General features: G+C 39.8%; 1 protein-coding gene across 7 annotated transcripts in view; it reads left to right on the plus strand.

Moving 5' to 3' along the window:
- MARCHF7 (membrane associated ring-CH-type finger 7) overlaps positions 1-19,249 on the plus strand; it is a 24,500-nt gene continuing 5,251 nt past the window's right edge. For 3 of the 7 annotated variants that reach the window (XR_014557123.1, XM_083707265.1, XM_083707266.1), the window contains exons 1-9: positions 1-346; positions 6,502-6,657; positions 9,179-9,337; positions 11,572-11,746; positions 12,204-12,368; positions 13,479-14,586; positions 15,106-15,275; positions 16,900-17,009; positions 18,656-18,769. Coding sequence is in view for 6 of the 7 variants with exons in the window: in XM_083707265.1 (XP_083563391.1) it covers positions 134-346; positions 6,502-6,657; positions 9,179-9,337; positions 11,572-11,746; positions 12,204-12,368; positions 13,479-14,586; positions 15,106-15,275; positions 16,900-17,009; positions 18,656-18,769 (2,370 nt within the window). In the remaining variant the exon portion in view is untranslated. Of the gene's footprint in view, positions 347-968; positions 1,049-6,501; positions 6,658-9,178; positions 9,338-11,571; positions 11,747-12,203; positions 12,369-13,478; positions 14,587-15,105; positions 15,276-16,899; positions 17,010-18,655; positions 18,770-19,249 lie in introns of all 7 variants that reach the window. The other 4 variants (XM_083707268.1, XM_083707270.1, XM_083707269.1 and 1 more) reach the window with 3 other exon arrangements.

Here is a 19,249-nt window from a genome sequence, read left to right on the forward strand (position 1 = left end):
TAAGTGTGGCCCCACCCACAAAACCACAAAAGCACCAGCTCTTCCGCTTTCCCGGCAGCCTCCGGGCGCCTCCTCGGCACACATCGACCTCACCGGAGATAGTCACGAGATAAGGGTGGGGGGAGGGTGTTGAATGTGCGTCGACGCTGGTTTGCGGTTCCTGCTCTCGCGAGAGCAGTTTGGGGAGAAGCTCGCGGCTAGTCGGGGCCGTTGGCTCGGCGGTGATTGGCAGGCGGCGCTGGGTGGCTCCCTCCCCTCCCTCAACTCGGCGTTGAAGCGGCCGCCATTGTCGGATCAGCCAGCAGCTGGAGGAGGAGGAAGCAGAGTCGGAGAGCGGCAAGCGGCGGTGAGCAGCTTGTGTCTCGTGTTCCGTGTCTTGTCTGGTGGGGTGGGGGGCACATGGGGCGAAGTGGGGGCGGTGCTCCGTGTCGGGGCTGGAGGCGAGGGCCACCGTTTTGAAGCTGGAGGCTCCATCTTGTGTGAGAGTGAGTCGGCAGGAGCCCTTGGCCCAGTTCTCGTTTTCCCTTGTAAGGCTCTGAGGGACTGGCCTGACCCTGGCCTGGAAACATCCTCCCTTATCCAGCAGTCTTGATGGCTACGTATGCAGAAAATAAAAATAAATCCTCTCAGGCAGGCGTACCTTTTTTCCTTTTCAAATGCTTCCCAACCAAGCAGTCGTGGAGGTGAAATGGAAATTCTCACTGGCTTTCGCCCCATAAGTGTTCCAAGAAAAAAAATATGGAAGGGAACATGCAGACTTGTATTACTGGTTTTCAACCAGTAATAAACATAACAACAACACACGGAGTACATATTAATTTGCATTGCCTGTTTCAAAAAGTAACAGTAGGGAAAGATACGCAACTAGGTTCGTTGATTTAATTAATCCTCTCCATAAATACCCCCCCCCAGCCCTTGCCCTGTTGTTACGACATGCTGTACTTCTTTCCATTTGTCTTCATCATCAGGTTTGTGTCTTGCCCTTCCTCCCAAGGTGTGTACCTGGTGTTATTCCCTATGTTATCCACGTGTCAACTCTGTGACGTAGGTAAGGCTGAGAGCAATGGGCTTTGGAATTGAGGCCCAGGTCTCCCTAGCCCATTTCCAGTTCTGCATCCAGTGCATCCCTTAGTTTCTCTGCAGCATTTACACATCCTTGATTATTTATGTCAAACTTATGCTCTGGAACAAGCTTTGTCTGATCTAGCCTTTACGGCATTGCCTTTCTCTTCCTCAGCTATGTCCCATGGGACAGCCTGACACAGATTCTGGGGCTGCTCTGATTCCCCCCCCCCCCCAAAGAAGCTAATGGAAAGATCCTTCTTCTGGTTTCTCCTTTTCCCTTTTCTCGTGTCCCATTGTCTGACACTTTGCTCCCACATCCTTACAGACTTGATTCCTCTTCTGCAAGGGGGTTACAGAGACCATTGGCATAAAATTGTCAGCAGCCTCACAGGGCTGCAATTTTTGCATGCCTCTGCATCACTTGGTGAAGTTGCCCACAGATGAGTACTGTGTCACCATTGAAAAAGTATTGTGTTTAAGGTGGCATAAGCTGATAAACCTTGGGTTGTGGTCTTTACTCAGAAGTGGCTTTTAATACAGTGGTACCTTTGGTTAAGAACTTAATTTGTTCCAGAGGTCCGTTCTTAACCTGAAACTGTTGTTAACCAGAGGTACCACTTTAGCTAATGGGGCCGTCGCGCCACCAATGTGCAATTTCTGTTCTCATCCTGTTCTTAACCTGAGGTACTATTTCTGGGTTAGCGGAGTCTGTAACCTGAAGCGTCTGTAACCCGAGGTACCACTGTATATGAAAATCTTGATGTTACAGTGATAATAATAATAATAATAATAATAATAATAATAATAGTTTTTTATTTATACCCCGCTCTCCCCAGCCAAGGCCGGGCTCATGATGAACATGAATGTATAATTTGTTCTGCATTTACTACAGTTATGTATTGTAACACTACTCCCTTGTTTAGGACATCCAGCTCATACTTTAAAAGTGGCCCGAGAGAACAGTAAGTTTTGTTTCCTGCAGCCCATCCTGAATTAGTGCTAAAATTTGGAGTAGTGCTATCTTACTGGTAAACAGCTAGTTTAATCTGCAGGGAACTAGATCTGTTTTCAGTAACTGCTTTGACTAAGTTTGCTCAAGTAATGATGTTTATCGTATGTGGGTATGTTAGAATTTGCCATGAGGATGAGAAGAATCCTTACATTGCCCCAAGATGGCTGCAGTGACTTAATGGAAGTGTTGTTATATTAGTTTAGCTAAATTAGTGCCCTAGCTTTATGTTCAGACTCCTATTGGAGAAACATTGAACATGAAGTAGTTCACGATATTTGCTCCCTAATAATTTATACTCTGTGATGTTTTCCCCAAGACGGCCTTCTTTGTCTCAGGATGAGATAATTGCGAAACTGCATTAGAAGGGAGAATGCAGATGTAAAAAAATTGCCCCTCAGGAGAAACATTGCTTAATTAGATGTAATAAAAAAAAAAAATTCCTTCCAGTAGCACCTTAAAGACCAACTAAGTTAGTTCTTGGTATGAGCTTTCGTGTGCATGCACACTTCTTCATTTCCAGTAGCACCTTAAAGACCAACTAAGTTAGTTCTTGGTATGAGCTTTCGTGTGCATGCACACTTCTTCACACTTCTTGAAGAAGTGTGCATGCACACGAAAGCTCATATCAAGAACTAACTTAGTTGGTCTTTAAGGTGCTACTGGAAGGAATTTTTTTTGTTTTGACTATGGCACACCAACACGGCTACCTATCTTTAATTAGATGTGTTCTGTATGGAACAATGTGTGTTGCAAGTAGGTCTAAATCATCACTGTCAGTGTTGCAAGAGTTTTTTGTTTTTTTTTTGAAGCAATATTGCATGGAGGAAGTTAGGGAAGTTCTTAGAGCCAGCATCAGTAGCAGAGTTTTGTTGGTAAGCTGCAACTTTCTTTGCTGCAACTTCACTTTACCATCTTCAGAATCTGTTTGCCATGTTCTTTTCCTGCCATTTTAAACAGGGAAAGAGGTTGGCTTCTTTAGCTGGATAGTGTTGCTTAGTTAGAGACAGTTTTGTTTCCTTCTTCCTCCAGTTTTTACTTGTCTGGGGCCAAGTTAAACATTATGGCAGCATGAGTGTGGGTGGGAAAGAAAAGCAATACAGTAGTCTTCAGAACTCTTTTTACCTAGATATTTTTATCCCAGTTGGGGTTACATTCTGTTTTGGAGACAACTGGGATGAAAATATAAGGACGAAGCAGTTGGTGAAGCGCAGTGGTGTGTCCACTATGTGTCCACTGTCAGCAAGGGTAATTTTCAGCTGACATTTGATAACTTTTACTATATATTGCACTGAGCACCTCTGTTTTCTCCTAAGAACTTCAGCCAAACCCATTACGTAAAACGATCTCTTTCTTGGATACAGAAAAAAGACAAGCGATAAACAGTTTGTATTGTTTTTAACATTGTGTACTCATGACTTTTTACATTGCTAAAACCATTGCATTAAAACCTACTTTTAGCTTCAGGCACCATTCAAAAGACTTTTTTGTACAGTTATTCAGTCAAATTTATAAGCTGCTCCTTGAACTATTTGATGACATTAGCAAAGTATCTGTACTTAAACAAATGTGTAATTGGATCGATCTGGTAGATTTGAACTCTCAGATGCCTCCTGTTAAGGCCTCTCATCAAAAGTTCCTTCGAAAACTTTAGCAGCTGATGGGTAATGTGAGAGATAAGATAATGGTTAAAGAGGAGGCAGTGATAAAAATACAGCAACAGACTTAATCAGGGAGAGAAAGAAATAGTGGAGTCTCTTAGGGCAGTGTTTCCCAACCTTGGGCCTCCAGCTGTTTTTGAACTACAATTCCCATCATCCCTGACCACTGGTCTTGCTAGCTAGGGATGATGGGAGTTGTAGGCCAAAAACATCTGGAAGCCCAGGGTTGGGAAACACTGACTTAGGGAACCAAGTTGGGAATCAGGGCTGCTTAGTTGACTTCTAACAGTAATTGGTCAAACTTCATTGAAGGTAGATACCAGTGAGCCATGCAGAGATGCAGTGCATTTCAAAGTACAGTGGTACCTTGGGTCAAGAACTTAATTCGTTCTGGAGGTCCATTCTTAACCTGAGGCACCACTTTAGCTAATGGGGCCTTCTGCTGCTGCGGCTGCGCAATTTCTGTTCTCATCCTGAAGCAAAGTTCTTAACCGAAGGTACTGTTTCTCGGTTAGCGGTGTCTGTAACCTGAAGCATCTGTAACCTGAGGTACCACTGTACAGATGCAGGGAAAAGGAGATTCACTGCTGTGACTGCCCTGCTGGTGATGGGGAAAAGGGGTAATTCTAGGAGCATATAGTGACACTTTAGATCCATTGAATCCAAATCCTCTTGTACTCCAGAACTAGGAGAAAGCTATGTCAATTTTAGAGAATGTGTAATTCCCCTCTCCATTGGAACCAGTGGGTAGGGGTGGTACCTCTTTCAAGGACCCTCCCCCTTCATAAGATTGCTCTGCCCATAAACTTGGGTAGATGATACAGTAAATATTCTTTAAGTGACTCAGTTCTGAAGTGTACAGGATATTGTTGGCAGGACATGAGCAAAACTTCCAAAGACATCGTAACTTTTAAATGGCAGCAATAAAATAGCAGTTCAGCAGAGGAAAAATATTTAAATGTAGTCATTGCAGAAGCAAACATAAGAAAAAATACAGTTCCTTAGAGTAAAATACAATATGCAGAAAAAAATCATAAGCGTATAGACTGAACTCCAGTTTTGAGCACACTGCATCTTTTTGAATTTCTGCCCATCTAGTCCTTATCTAGTCTGGATGGGCGCATGGAAGCAGTCTTGGGATAACTGAGTACCTGATCTGGCTTGAGTCCTAAACCAAACATTCACAAAACATTATCATGTGAATACAGCATGAGGCTTCATTACCTCAGACAAACATGCATGTTATGCCTTAAACTTTAGAGTGGAAGGTTATATGTGTATTCTTAATATAACAAAAAAATAAGAATGAGGAAGGTACTGAGGCCAGAAAAAGGAAGGAACTGGTTAGATGCAACTGAATGTGCTCAAACCAGAAGGTAGTGCTTGATGAAACTTACACTTTTTGCATCTACACACAAAACCATCAGTTGTGACTTCTCAGAAGTTGAGGGAAGAGTAATAGGAAGGGAGGAAGGGGCAGTCATCTTTTTTAAAAAATACAAAAGGGAACCTAGGCAGGTCATCACCATTTTTTGTCAACTGTTGCCTGTTGTAAATATGTTGAATGAGCAAAAAGAATTTACGTTTGCAGTATAGCACACACTTGGCTTCTGATTGACTTTGGTATGTACAAATGTTAGCATACTGTGTGTCTATGGCCTGAGCAGGTGCTGTGTTGGCGTACTAATGTTCCATGTATAGTGGCCATGGGTTGCATTTAAGCAAGACACTAAGCATGTGCAATGATACCCTGGAAGTTCTTACAGTCTGAATGTACAGCAATAACTGTACGTGACTTAGAAAATCACAAAAAGTTCATTCCCCCAAAGCCAGGTGAACTTGTCTGTGCACATTTGTGAGTTGATGGGAGTGCTGAAACAGCTCTGTGTGCTTGCTTTTTCTTGTTTTTTATTATGAAGTAAGCTACATTTCCACTAGGTTACACACAGGGTATTTACTTTCAGGGCTGTATATCTTGTGAACAGCTTTTGAAATAGTTTATTTATTACCAGGGTTATATGAGCTTCTTCTAGATAACCAGGTTAATAACTTTATTAGATGGTAGCAGGTGCTCAGTGTTGACCTTCCTGAAGCTTTATTATGATACCTCAACATGTATGACTCTTCTACTCTTGCATATCATACATTTCAGAAATGCCAGCTTCTTTAGGTTTACTTCTAGTAAGTGCTTCCTTGTAGTTTTTAGCTGTGACTTGTCAAGCTTTGACTAGGTATGTATTTGTTACTCCAGTTCTATGAATAATGTCATCTGAGGGGAATGGCTGTCATTTTTCTGATCAGCAGGTAAAACTGTATAGTAAACTGGAACCTCTTTGCCCCAAACTGAAACCACTGTTGTGACATTAATTGGATAGCCACTTGTGCAATTTGGGGTGTTGTTCTTAAAGCCCCCAAACTTCTACTTGTGTTGTCTCTCTTCAAAAAAGTTCAGCAAGTGTTATAGCATTGTCCAGACTTTGATTTTGTTGCGGTTTTAGCGACTGTAAGAAGACATTATCCATTACAGTAGACCAAATGATTAAGAGGCTGCAGTTTATTTCCAAGTTTCTGAAATGTATATATTTGCTTTGTACTTAGATTTAACCTTAATTTGTTGATCCTCAGGTTAGTGTATAAACATTTGTGCAAAGCTTAATGTTACAAGCCATATGAATGCTAAATTTATAACTTGTATTGTTGTATTACTACAAAGAATATGCTCCATTATCTAATTGGAAATATAAATATTTTTTTCATATTGCATAGAATATGGAATCAAAGCCACCAAGAATTCCAAGGAGGGTATCCACTCAGCCATCCAGTTCTCAAAGTGCTAGGACAGGAGCAGGAAATGGAGGAACCAGTTTAACTGACTCATATCTTACAAGAGAATCTTCACTTAGATTGGAACCTGGATGCCAAGTAAGTAGTATTTGATGGTGATACATGCTTCATTCAGCTTCCGCTTCTGAGTTTCTGCTCAGGAACAAATGAGTGGACTTAAGTTGCATGAAAAGGGGATACCTTGCTAGGAAAAAGAACTTTAATTAATCTGTTTAACATGTTAAGATATGATCATGATAAGATGTCCAAAAACATCTTCTGAAGCCTTGATAGATTTATTTATATTGTCAATATACTGTCCATAATTAGAATATATATATGTGGCCTTGGAATTTCTCTTCCAAGTTTACTTTTTTCTGTACTGTATGTGTAGAACGCTAGACTACATAGTGCAGTATTGCTATTTTAAAGCATTATCCTAAAACAGGGGTTGGCTTCAACTGAAAAGTGGTATTGGGAAATAGTTTATTTTGTAGGTGCTTTTAGCTATCTTTTTTGAAGAATTAGCAGAATTAAGCCTCTAAATATAGAAATGCTTGTGGCTATTTTAAGCTTTAGCATTTCTCTGTTAAGAGTAACTTACAAAACAAGGACTTGGGCAGGGATTATAGCTCTTTCTCAGTTTGTTTCCAGTAGATTATATAAGCAGGAATTCTCCTGTGGGAATGTTCTTAAGACTGTCTTACAGGTATGACTACATGTAAAAAAATGAGTTGCATTCCTGCAACACTTTAGAAACTTAGTTGATGCTTCCTGTAAGTAGGCAATTTAACTACCATCCTTCAGTTGAAAGGATGCTTTATTGAATTCAGTGTGATTTGATTTTAAGTAAACATGGGTAGGAAGGGGCTCATAGTCATATTTTCTTAGCCCAAAATAGAACATTTAAAATGCTTTAAGGCCATTTTCTCAAAGCATTTTAAGCTGCTAATGTAAAATAAAAAATAATCAGAGAAATCAGCCAATAGAAAACATATGCAGTCCTCACAGAGGGTGGGCAAAAAACCACAATTTCCTCACTGTGGTAGGCAGAGCATTCCAGAGCTACAAAGGTAATATCTAGATAGCTGTGTGGCTTGAATCATATTCAAACAGTACAAGCCTGTGGTTCGTACTAGTATATGCATATTGAAAGAAATGGTCATTTGGGTATATTGGACCCAGACACTAAAGTCAAAGCATTTTGAATTTGGTTTGCTAGTATATAGGCAGTTACTGCTGCTGCAACAGCGCAGGGTTTAAATAAGTGTTCCTTGTAATATCTGTCAAAAGATGGTTCTGGTTATTATAGCAGATGAAGTTTTGAAGTCATTTTCATGGACAGCCTATTTAAAGTTCATTGCAGAAGTAAAGCCTAGAAATTATAAAAGCTTGTATCAGGGTAGCAAGTTCAGCTGCATGTCTTGTAATATTCTACAAGACATTCTACAAGTAATATTCTATTGGAATTTTTTGAGAGAGTGATCCATGAACGATAGTGATTATTAGGCCTTCAGTGAAACACCTAATGAGTGTTTGGATAATTTCAATGGGATAATTGAAAATAAATATTCAGAGTATTAGAAATGTCAAAATGTGGCCCAAATGAAATGTAAGATGAACAAACTTTGCCTGGCTTAAACCATCTTCCACTTAAGGGCTTCTGGAAAGGCAAACGTGAAGAAGGAAGTGAATAAATGCTGTCATACTAGATAGCTCTTCCTCACAAGGGAATTTTCCTGGACTGTTCCTTACCCAACGTACTGTAACACATTTCGAATATTGTGTTGGGAATGTTGACCTTATATGTACAGGTACCATGTTCCTGGTGTGGCATATAAATTTTATTTATTTATGTTACTATTTATTCATTTATCCCACCCATCCTTCTGAAGGAGCTTGCTGTACAAATACAATCAACACAGAACAATAATATAACCAGTGTAAAATCAATATTTTAAAAAATGCAGTACAGCAGGATGCCATTGACTGTACTGTAAAACTCTGCTCCAAATTAGGTCTTGGTTGCCAGTATATCAGTGTTAAGCACACCAGCACTGCTGTACTCCCAGCCACAGGTCCCTGGCAGGCTAATCTTGCAGTTAATTGCAATTCTATTTATTTGTGATGATAGATATGCTTTGCATATTTTCTTTTATCCTGCCTGGTGCAGTGTTCAAACCAGCCTCAGGCAGTAGTCACCATGGTGATACACTGTTAGCAAGATATTCATTCCTCTTAGTCTAAAGAAAACTAGTAGAGTAACAGTACTTAACTGTCAGGTAAGTAAGTACACCAAACTGACACCCAACATTTGCAGCTTTTAAATTGATAGCTTGAGTTCATTTTTAAAGATTTCCATTCTTGGACTAAAGTACAAATCCTACTGGGACACATTCATTTGTGTATATATAGTTGTGGTATATCACAAATCTATAAAAGTAATCGTCCTTCTTCCAAAAAAGTACAGGAGTTGCTTCACATTATCCAAAGTGTAATACTCTGGGTACAAACATAGCTTTTATGTACTTATTAAAATCATAAGGATGGTAAGGATGGTAGCCATAGATGGAACTCAACTTGATGTCTTGAGCAGAAATGTGACCATATTACTTTGTAGGATTCTAGTCGGTTGCATAGTTCCAGTAGAGACTGGGCAATTGGAGAAAGAGAAGCATATGAAAGCCCATGGAAGCTTCCAGCTTCATCTCCAACTCGCTACTCAGGAACACTTGATCGTCCATGGTCTGGAAGATTGTTGGGAAGCAGAAACAGACTGGTAAGATATTTATTTTAAATGTTTTCCAAGTTTGCAGTCACATTAATTTAATTTCTTGTAAGTAAGTTTCAAAGAAACATGCAAATGTTATCAGTTGTCTAGTTTTGTGTTAGACTGCAGTTGAATTGCAGAAATGTAGCTTTCTCTTAGGAAACTAAGATGTCTAGAATTGTATTAGGAAAATCCAAGCATCTGTAAGTATCTGTGCTTAGCCATTATGGACTTTGTAGAATCCTGTTTTGCGAACATTACCCACAAATTACTTAGTTTTTGCCTAACAACTCTTGAGAAAAGGCATTCTTGGGGTGGCCTCCAAATATGGAGATTAAGTACAGCATTTTATATGTTATTTCTTGTTTTTGTTCAGGAAATGTTGTTGTTTTATTCCCCCCCCAAAACAAAAAAAACAACAACACTTTTTACATTGTAACAAACAGTGCAAACTTCACTTTTTCAGTATCTGCATTCAGTCTGGAAGTTTCTAACTTTTGCTCTGTGAGTTACATTTCTGTGTAAGTGCTAGAGAACATGTTGTGAGCAGAAAGCAGGGAATGGGGTGGAAGAAATGAAGGGAAATTAAGGATGGAGACATGTGTCTGCAGCCGCCTTGAGTCCTTGTCAGGGAAAAAGGTGGGATATAAAAAAAAGAACAACAACAACAATTCTAACATAGAGAAATATAATAAAAAATAAGCACACAATTATAAATTCACAAGCATATGTATATTTGATATAAATAGTGCTAAATTTAATTTAAAGAGTTGGCATTATTTCCCACACTAAGACCCCAAATTAACTATTAATTTAGATTTAGATGTATATTCTGCTTTAACTATCACAAAGTGGCTTCCAAAAGATGAAAATATGAAACCACATAGCTATTAACAACAAAATAGAATACATGGAAAAACGCTTAACACCAGCAGAGAGGCATCCTAAAAGCTCTGCACAGCTTTGACAAAGCAATGCTACTGCTGCAAATGCTTTGTTGTAGTAGATGAAAACCTTTCCCTTGGTGATGGTACCTTATAATTCTTCAGATTATTTTAAAATGGGAGGTGGGTGAAGGTGGTAACCTGGGGAAAGGCACTCCTACTATATTCAGGGTCTAGGTTGCAGTCCTTTAGGTTGCAGTCCTGTACACCAAGGGTGGGGATCATATGGCCCTTCTGATCTTGCACTATTAACTTCCATCATTCCTAACCATTGGGGTTGAAGAAAGCTGGAGTCTAACAACATTTGAATTTCCACAGGTTCTTCACCCCCTGCTGCTGCACATACTTGCCAGGAAAAGCCTCACTGAATTCTGTGAGACCTTTTCATGAGGAGACATGCTTAGGATAGTACTATTAAGACTTGAAAATTTGACGCAGATTCAGCCTAGAATCAAACCAGCAGCTAATGCAGATAAAAAGAGCAGGTGTTAACAAATGTCACATCTGGTTCCAACCAGGAGCTGCACTATGGCTTTCTGTGTCTGATGACATTTTAAGGGGCAGCCACATGAATGCATAAATTAAAATCCGAGAAGATTTCAGAGCATGTAAGACATTAGCTTCTGAATGTGAAAATGAATGATAGTTTAAAAACAGTTTTAAGAGAAACTGTGCTAATTGAACTGTTTTCTTTAAAACCTGTTGAACTGTACTAAAGGGATTGTGTATATCCTTGAGAATGGATCTAACCATGTTGTCTAAATAGTAAGAAAAAACCTTTTAACTAGTATTACTTAACAGTGAATACAGTCATACCTCAGGTTGAATGCGCTTCGGGTTGAGCGCGTTCGAGTTGCGCTCCTCGGCAACCCAAAAGTAACGGAGCGCGTTACTTCCAGGTTTCTCCGCATGCGCAGACGTGCCACCGCTCCTTACATTTACTTCTAGATGTGAACGGGGCTCCGGAACGGATCCTGTTCGTATCTAGAGGTACCACTGTAGAAATATCAAATCCTGTGTTTCTGGTTGTTGGACTTGGAGCCCTTTGCACTATCTCTCATTCTGAAGCTTACTCCCAAGTCTTTAAAAAGAGGGAGGGAAGATCACCAATAGATATTAGACTTATTTTTAATACTTTTAAGGGTAAGCCTGCTCTTTTTCAATCTCATTCATACAAGCCCTTTTCATTATATAACCCAAGCATTTTCACTTTGATTTGATTTAATATTCTGCTAGCTTATTTTTTTAAGGCCCAGTATTTTGCAGAAAAGTAGTAACCTTTCAAAACATTGTTTGTAGTCTACATCTTCATCTTCACCTCTTACATCTTCTTGGTTTGGCGAATCTGAAAGAACTCAGGGATCATATTCTTCAAGACTGCATAGCCAGCAACAGGATACTGATTCTAAGAGACCTAAACTTTCTTATACATCTACCTCTAGTGTGAGAAATAATGGTTTAAACACAGTTTCAGGTAAGTGATGTGCTAAAAGGTATAAAATGATGTGTATTTATTTTGTTTTATACTGAAGCTAGCTTCTTGCTATCCACGCTCTTACACAAGCACAGTTGTCTTGTGGAAACTTAAAAATTAACAAATGTTATGGCTTTTTGTGGGGTTGAGTCTATTTCATCAGATGCATATAGCATCAGATACTATTATTATGCTCCTAAAATATCTATTTGGGGCAATGAAATACATATAAAGCTTTTATTCCACAACCAGAGTTTCTACTATAGAGTGGCTTTGACTGATCGACAAGTAATGGCAATATTGCCACTACAATAACAATAGCTATATTGTTGTGCATAATTTTCAGAAGAGAGAAGTGTATTCCAATCAGGCCTAAAAACACAGCAGTAAATATTGTGTGTTTAAGACTTTTATCAAGGAAGCAAGAATACATATCTTTTTCACTTTTTGATTTTAGATTCCCCATGGAGATACAGTGATGTACCCAGATCTTCATCCATGGTACTTGGATCATTAGGAACTGAACTTGCAAGAGAGAGGAGAGAGCTGGAAAGAACAGAACCATCTATTAGCAGTCTTGTGGACTGTAGTCGCAGAAATGGTGACTTTTCATCTTCATCATGTATGCATTGTTTCATTCTATTTATGAGGTTCAGTCTATTATCTGTTTTTGCTTAGATGAAGACACTGTTCTTGGCTCACATGGCAGGATAGAAATTTCAGGGGGTTTAGAATGTTGCTAATTGTGAATGGCAAAGTTTTACTTAAAGAATCCTTACGGGTTGAATGTATTGGGCCAGTTTTTTAAAAAAAACTTAACTTCTAGTCCCGTAACTAGTTTAAGCTAATAAAATAGCATTATTGAACAGTGCTAAGGATATGGCTTCCTAATTGTGCACTGTCTCCAGGGATGCATTTGTGGGAGGAAGGTATGCTCATCCTAGGTTTGGAGGCACATTTGGAATTTTGAGAAAGTGCTGAGGGTGCCAGTCCTAAAATGGCTGCTGTTAAGGGTGTGGCCTATTTAACACAAAATAGCTGTCACATCCAAAAAAGTAGAATAAGAAAAGAGATGGGTGGTGGTGGGAATGGTTCAAATTTGGTCAAAACAATTTCAAAAACTTAGCAATGTTAATTCTTGTTGCTTCTCTTGTCTTCTGCTGGTGTGTCGCTATAGAGAAAATAAAATATAACTGAACCCAGGAGTAATTTTGAATTGCTACAGCTAGCCATACATGTGTATAGTCACAAATAAAAAGACATAGGTAATGCTGGCTGGCAGTTGTTGTTGTTGTTGTTGTTGTAATATTATCTTTATAGAATAGAAAAGAATAGAAATACACAGAAAATAAACTTACCAGAGTAGTAGGGCTAGTTGCTACTGCACACTGTCTAATTTCTCAAATGTTGGTTGTGAGAATAAAATGGGGAGGGGGAAGGCTGAACCAAGTATGCTGTTGTGAATTTCTTGGAAGAAGGGCATGCTAAAAATGCCATATATCAATATAATCAACCATGTTCTAAGCAAGACCAAGGGTTGTAGCTCTAGCATACTTACATGCCAATAAGCCCCACTAAATTCAGTGGACTTATTTCTGAGCAAAAATGCATATAATTGGGGTCTAGTTAAAAATGTACTTCTTGGGCTCTAGTTAATAATCATCATATTTGGTTAGTCTTATCTACATAGCAGTATTTTACAGTTGACTTTTTGTGATTCTTATTATTGTAGATCTTCAGGAAAGATCTTCTGCTTCGTATGCACAGGGAGCAAGACCAAAAGAGAACTCACTGAGCTCTTTGAGGCTGAACACATCAATGAACCGCCAGTTGCCTTCTGAACATCAGTCATCATTACTCTCTCGAGAGCATAGCTGGAATTCAAGATCTAACTATGTCCCAAGAGAAGTAGAATCTTCTGAAAGGAATATACAACCAGAGTTTACCCTTGGTGCCATGAGAAGTGGAAGCGGTTCCTCAAACAGTTCCGATAGAGTTATGCCATCCCAAAGGTCACTGAGTGAGCCACCTGCAGATACTGAAGGAAGGCGTACAACAAGACAATTGTTGTCTCGTTTAGCTTCTAGTATGTCATCAACATTTTTCTCAAGAAGGTCTAGCCAGGACTCATTGACTTCAAGACCATTAGGTTCTGAAGATTCAACTGTTCCAAGAGCTCATTCTTCTACCCAAGCTAGTGCTACTAACACAGTTACAACTTCTGAAGGCACAGAAGGGCAGACTCCTGATGTTTCTCAGGGATTTAGCTTTCTTAGAAGACGATGGGGCCTGTCAGGTGTTTCATCAAATCCTAGTTCTGATTCGGAAGCTGAAAGTTACAGACCCGATTCTGAAAGTAGAAATTCAGGTTCTTGGCTATCATCTTCCCTGAGGAACAGGTGCACACCTTTGTTTTCCAGAAGACGAAGAGAAGGAAGAGATGAAACTGCAAGAACCTCTACCTCTGAAACACCAGCTAGATCACTGCATCTTTTCAGAAGAAGAGAACCTGGTGGGGAGGTATCTCTTGAAGCACAAAGTGAATCCCTCAGGCCTGCTGCCAGGCCACCAACACCTGCAGTACCTAATGGTGCTATGTCTGTTGCCTCTGGGCCAGATTCAGCGCATGGTAGAAGAAATTCAGGAATATCGGGAATGTTTCCTGGTTCTCTCTTCCGGTTTGCAGTGCCCCCAACCCTGGGGAGTAATTTGTCTGACAATGTTATGATAACTGTCGATATTATTCCTTCAAGCTGGAATCAGCCTGATGGACAAGATAATGACAAGTCAAAAATACTATCCTCAAGAGACCCTGAAAGGCTTAAAAAAATTAAAGAGAGGTAAAAGCACTATTTCTATAGCTTTTTAAATGGAGTTTTAAATCAATTATAAAACTGATACCATGTACCATGTACCAAGAGATCTTCAACTTTTTTTTTTTTTTTGGAAAATGTTGGTTTTGATCCTAAATTGCTCCTCCGTTTTAACTGAGGTGGGGTTGGGGTTTTCTGCCAACTTGCCTTCATCTGCAGCCCTGCACACCATTCTTAATGCTCCCCAATCCCCAGGAGCAGACTTAGGGGATGTGCAGGGGGCTGTAGATGGAAGAGAGGGCAGCAAGTCTCATTTGGTGAATATCACCTCTTTTGTTCATGCAAGGAATGTTAGGATCCAAGGCAATGTTCCTAGTGATGGTATACACCTCCTAGTTAATGGTCTCTCTTCAGTGCCATTAATAACTTGGGTTGGGAAAAGCTTCGTGATTGTCTCACATGTGAATGTGATTCAGATTAATGCGTTAACATGTGAAAAGTGTATTCCACGTTTTTTCTGCATAATAATTGTTTCCTCTTACTTAGCCTCCTTTCCGAGGACTCCGAAGAGGAGGAGGGAGACTTATGTAGAATTTGTCAGATGTCGTCTACTTCTGCTACTAACCTCTTAATAGAGCCATGTAAATGCACTGGAAGTCTGCGCTATGTTCACCAGGAGTGTATGAAAAAGTGGCTACAATCCAAGATTAACTCAGGTAAGGCAACTCATTTTTAGGACAAGATTTTTTTCTTTGCTCCCGAGTTGCTCTTCCATTGACTGAAGGTTTGATGCAATGGGGACTTCAAATACCTACTTCTGTTTCTGTTTCTGTTTTTGTGTGTATATATGACCATAGAGAGACATACCACACTCTTTATGCTAGGGTGTCACCAACCTTTTTGGATAAGGGGGCATATTTCAAATTTTGAGAGTGTTGTGAGACCAGTAACAAAATGGCCTCCATAGGGGCGGGGCATAACACAAGATGGCCGCCATTGGGACATGCCTTAGCATAATGTTAGATAATAGTCATATTGACGCTTTTTACATAGTTGTATTTTCAGACTATACAATGCTTAATCTGTTTAATTTGTTACTGCTATACAACTGTTAAAGGCACAAGAACCCTGCCTCCCCTTCCCCTTGCCAACCCATCCAAAGTCTAGGCTGCCATCCTGTACCCACTTACCTGGAAGTAAGCTCCATTAAAGAAAAATGCTTGCTTCTGAGCAGATTATGTATACAGCTGTACTGCATTGAACCATATACAGTGGTGCCTCGCAAGACGAAATTAATCCGTTCCACGAGTCTCTTCGTCTTGCGGTTTTTTCATCTTGCGAAGCACGGCTATTAGCGGCTTTAAGAAAAAGGAAAAAAACTTGCAAGAACTTGCAAGACGTTTTGTCTTGCGAAGCAAGCCCATAGGGAAATTCGTCTAGCGAAGCAACGCAAAAACCGAAAACCCTTTCGTCTTGCGCGTTTTTCGTTTTGCGAGGCATTCGTCTTGCGGGGCACCACTGTAATGAATTCTTCATGAATGCCTATTCGTTAGTTCCTGCACAGCAGAAGACATGCCTAAATTTCTTTGAAGAGTTTTCACATTTGTCTTTAGCGGGGAGAGGAATTTTGCAGAAAATAATTTATAGGATCTATTTAATCTCAGATGAACCCCTCACAGGAAAGATGGATCCTGGTTGCTAGAGGAAAAAGAAAGGGCAATTTATGGCGATTCAAAGGACTAGAACTTAAGACAGAAGCGGGGAAATAGCATTAAAGGGGAGGGGAAGATTTGCAATTATTTACGAAGGAAGGATTTCTATTCATTTACCAATCACAACTCTGACTTCATTCATTGGCTAAAACCACTGACAGGTGGGAGCAGCCAGGCTGAGTCATTTCACAGAAATTGGCTTGGAAGAGTGCCTGTGCTCTGTTTTGTAACATTTTCCTGGAAGGGCTAGAGATGCACTTTTTTAAAAAGAGAAGGCTCAAAGAGGCCGGGGCTCTTTGACCAGTGAAGGACTTTGTTAGCACTGTGTTAGCAACCTGCCCCCTCCCCCTTATATAAATCTGTACATAAATTTATACGCTTCAATGAAGGAGAATATGATGATGCTAGTTAGTGAACTGCGAAACATAAGTCATGCAGCTGAAACTTATGGCTGTTTGATCACTGGCACCAGTGTATTCTGCCTTGCATGTTTATTTTTTATTAATGGCTCGGTTATATAAACAAAGATAAACCTATCTTTCTGTTTGTTAGTGTGCTTTCATATGCCCAGTTGACTCATGAATGCCTTCACTCTGAAACAAAAAGTGTAACTCCCTTGTTCCCTCAGGTTCTTCACTGGTAGCAGTAACTACTTGTGAGCTGTGCAAAGAGAAGCTGCATCTCAATCTTGACAATTTTGATATCCATGAGCTTCATAGAGCACATGCAAATGAACAAGTTAGTATATTTTGGCTAATTTGGTAAGTGTCAGTTTTGTGCTGTGATTCGGGACACTTTTTTTTCTAGAAGAAAATATCAGTTCAGGTCAAATTTGATACTGAATTTTTAATTGTCCTAAATAAATCACAAACCACATTTGATATCTACAATGCCTGTTTAGAATAACATTCTGTCATATGTGTGTATATCTTGGGCTTTGTGTCTGAGTGTATGTGTTCTAATTTTTTAATTTTGGGGGGCGGTAACTCAGTGAGCATCTGCCTTGCATGCAGGCAGTTCTGACTTCAATCCCCAGCATCTCTAAGTAGGAATGGAAGAGACCCCTGCCTGAAACCTTGAGAGTGCTGTTGCCAGGCCCATGTAGACAATGCTGAGCTAGATGGATCCTGTGGTCTCATACAGTATGAGGCAGCATCCTACGTTCCTAAGACACAATGCAAAACAAAATAAATGGGAAGCCAGAATGAACATCATTGATAAAGTGACCTCACTTGCTGTGTGGTCCAAGATAAAAGTTGGGATTATGGAATAGCAGAAACAAACTGTCTTCTGACAGTGACAGTGCAATTTTATCTCAAAAGATGTCTATAGGATGAACTCTTAATAATATGTCTGTGGAAGCATCCTCCTTCCTCCACGCTGACCTTCCCTCATGGAGTCTGAAGGGAGAGTGTAGTTCACCTGAATGCTGTCAAAATCCTCCCTGCTCAGTGAGAGATTGTGTAGCTTTCTAATAACAGGGAGGATTTTCAGTCTGAAGCAAAAAGTGTTACGTACTTGCAGTTCCATTTCCCATGCACTATGCGGAAGGTCATGGGAGGTGATAGGACCAGACACCATTAATGAATATCTGAGTAGGCTTTAGACGCACTTGGAGACGGCAGCGCTAGTTTCCATTGATAAGTAAGGAGACAGTGTGTGTGCTGATGCTGAATATATTTCCCTTCTACAATTTTACAAAATAGGCTTAGCAAGAGGTGCTAGAAGAATTTTTAAAGACTAGGGGTAGGTCTGAGAACATTTGGGGGGGGGCGTGGCGTGTTGAAAGGCATACGTGTGCAAACCTACTTGCCAACAAATGAAATTGCTAGTGTCTTTGACAGACTCCTCCCTGTCAAACAGGTATAATATACTTGTGCATCTTTCTAACCAATATGCAGATGAGGCCTTTTTGTGTCTCATATTCATTGCTATATAAACACCAAGTTGTATTAAGCTTCAATATAAGTTTTATAAATGTATAATGCATTTTGCTTCTGTTTTTTAATACTTTCTGCTTATTTAAATCATTACATTTAATTTAGAGTTTGAGTTTTGAATATTTATCAAGGGCACCCTTTGTTTTGCAGAAAGGAGCCCAAAAGACTTCCCATTATTTAGTGTAGCTCTCATTTTCAATTTTCTCAAGATGTCTACTTAAGTATAGAATTAGTCATTTTAGTGAGGTGTTCATTTACTTGGAAGAACGGTCTTTACAAAGCAGTTTCTTTAAAAGTGCAATCATGTTAAGATTGAAATCTTTGATGGATATTAAGCAATAATGCTCCTGCATGTGCTGGGATAAAATAATCAGTGTAAAACAGCACTCATTGTGCATTTAAGACAACTTAAATGTTTGACTTGATGATACCCTCTTTCTCCAGGCAGACTATGAATTTATCAGTTCTGGGCTTTACCTTGTAGTATTGTTGCACTTGTGTGAACAGCGCTTTTCAGATATGCTGGGAACTACAAGTGAGGCCAACACACGTGTCCGGGTAAGTAAGTGGTGCAAACAGCTTCTGTGGCAGAAGCAGATTGTGACACCTGTTAAAGCATGTTTTGATATTTTCTTGAATTTTGTACTGGTCAGAATCAAAAGCCACACTCCCAGCTGGGGCTTTCTGCTCATTCCTGCTGCAGTCTCTCATGCCCCAAAGTTGCTCACAAAGGTCTGAAGACCCTCTGGAGATGTTATATAGGAAATGCAGCCATGTACACATGTTTTGTTGGCACAAGTCCTTCCTGCTTGCATATGGGGTTCTAGTTATTTCCTAAAGTACTGCTTAACAAACAAAGCCACACACATTGGGGAGATTAAATAGGCATTGGGTAGTATCTGAATGTAATTTTAAAGTTGATTAAGAGTACGTTAAGGCAGCATTTCTTTGGATCCTCAACTGGACTCCGTTCTTCTCCAGCCAGCACTACCACTTGTTTGGGATGATGAAAGTTGTAGTCTAGCAACATCTTGGGAT

The sequence above is a fragment of the Podarcis gaigeae genome, assembly GCF_964106915.1.
Source record: "Podarcis gaigeae genome assembly, chromosome: 1".
Classification (NCBI taxonomy): domain Eukaryota; kingdom Metazoa; phylum Chordata; class Lepidosauria; order Squamata; family Lacertidae; genus Podarcis; species Podarcis gaigeae.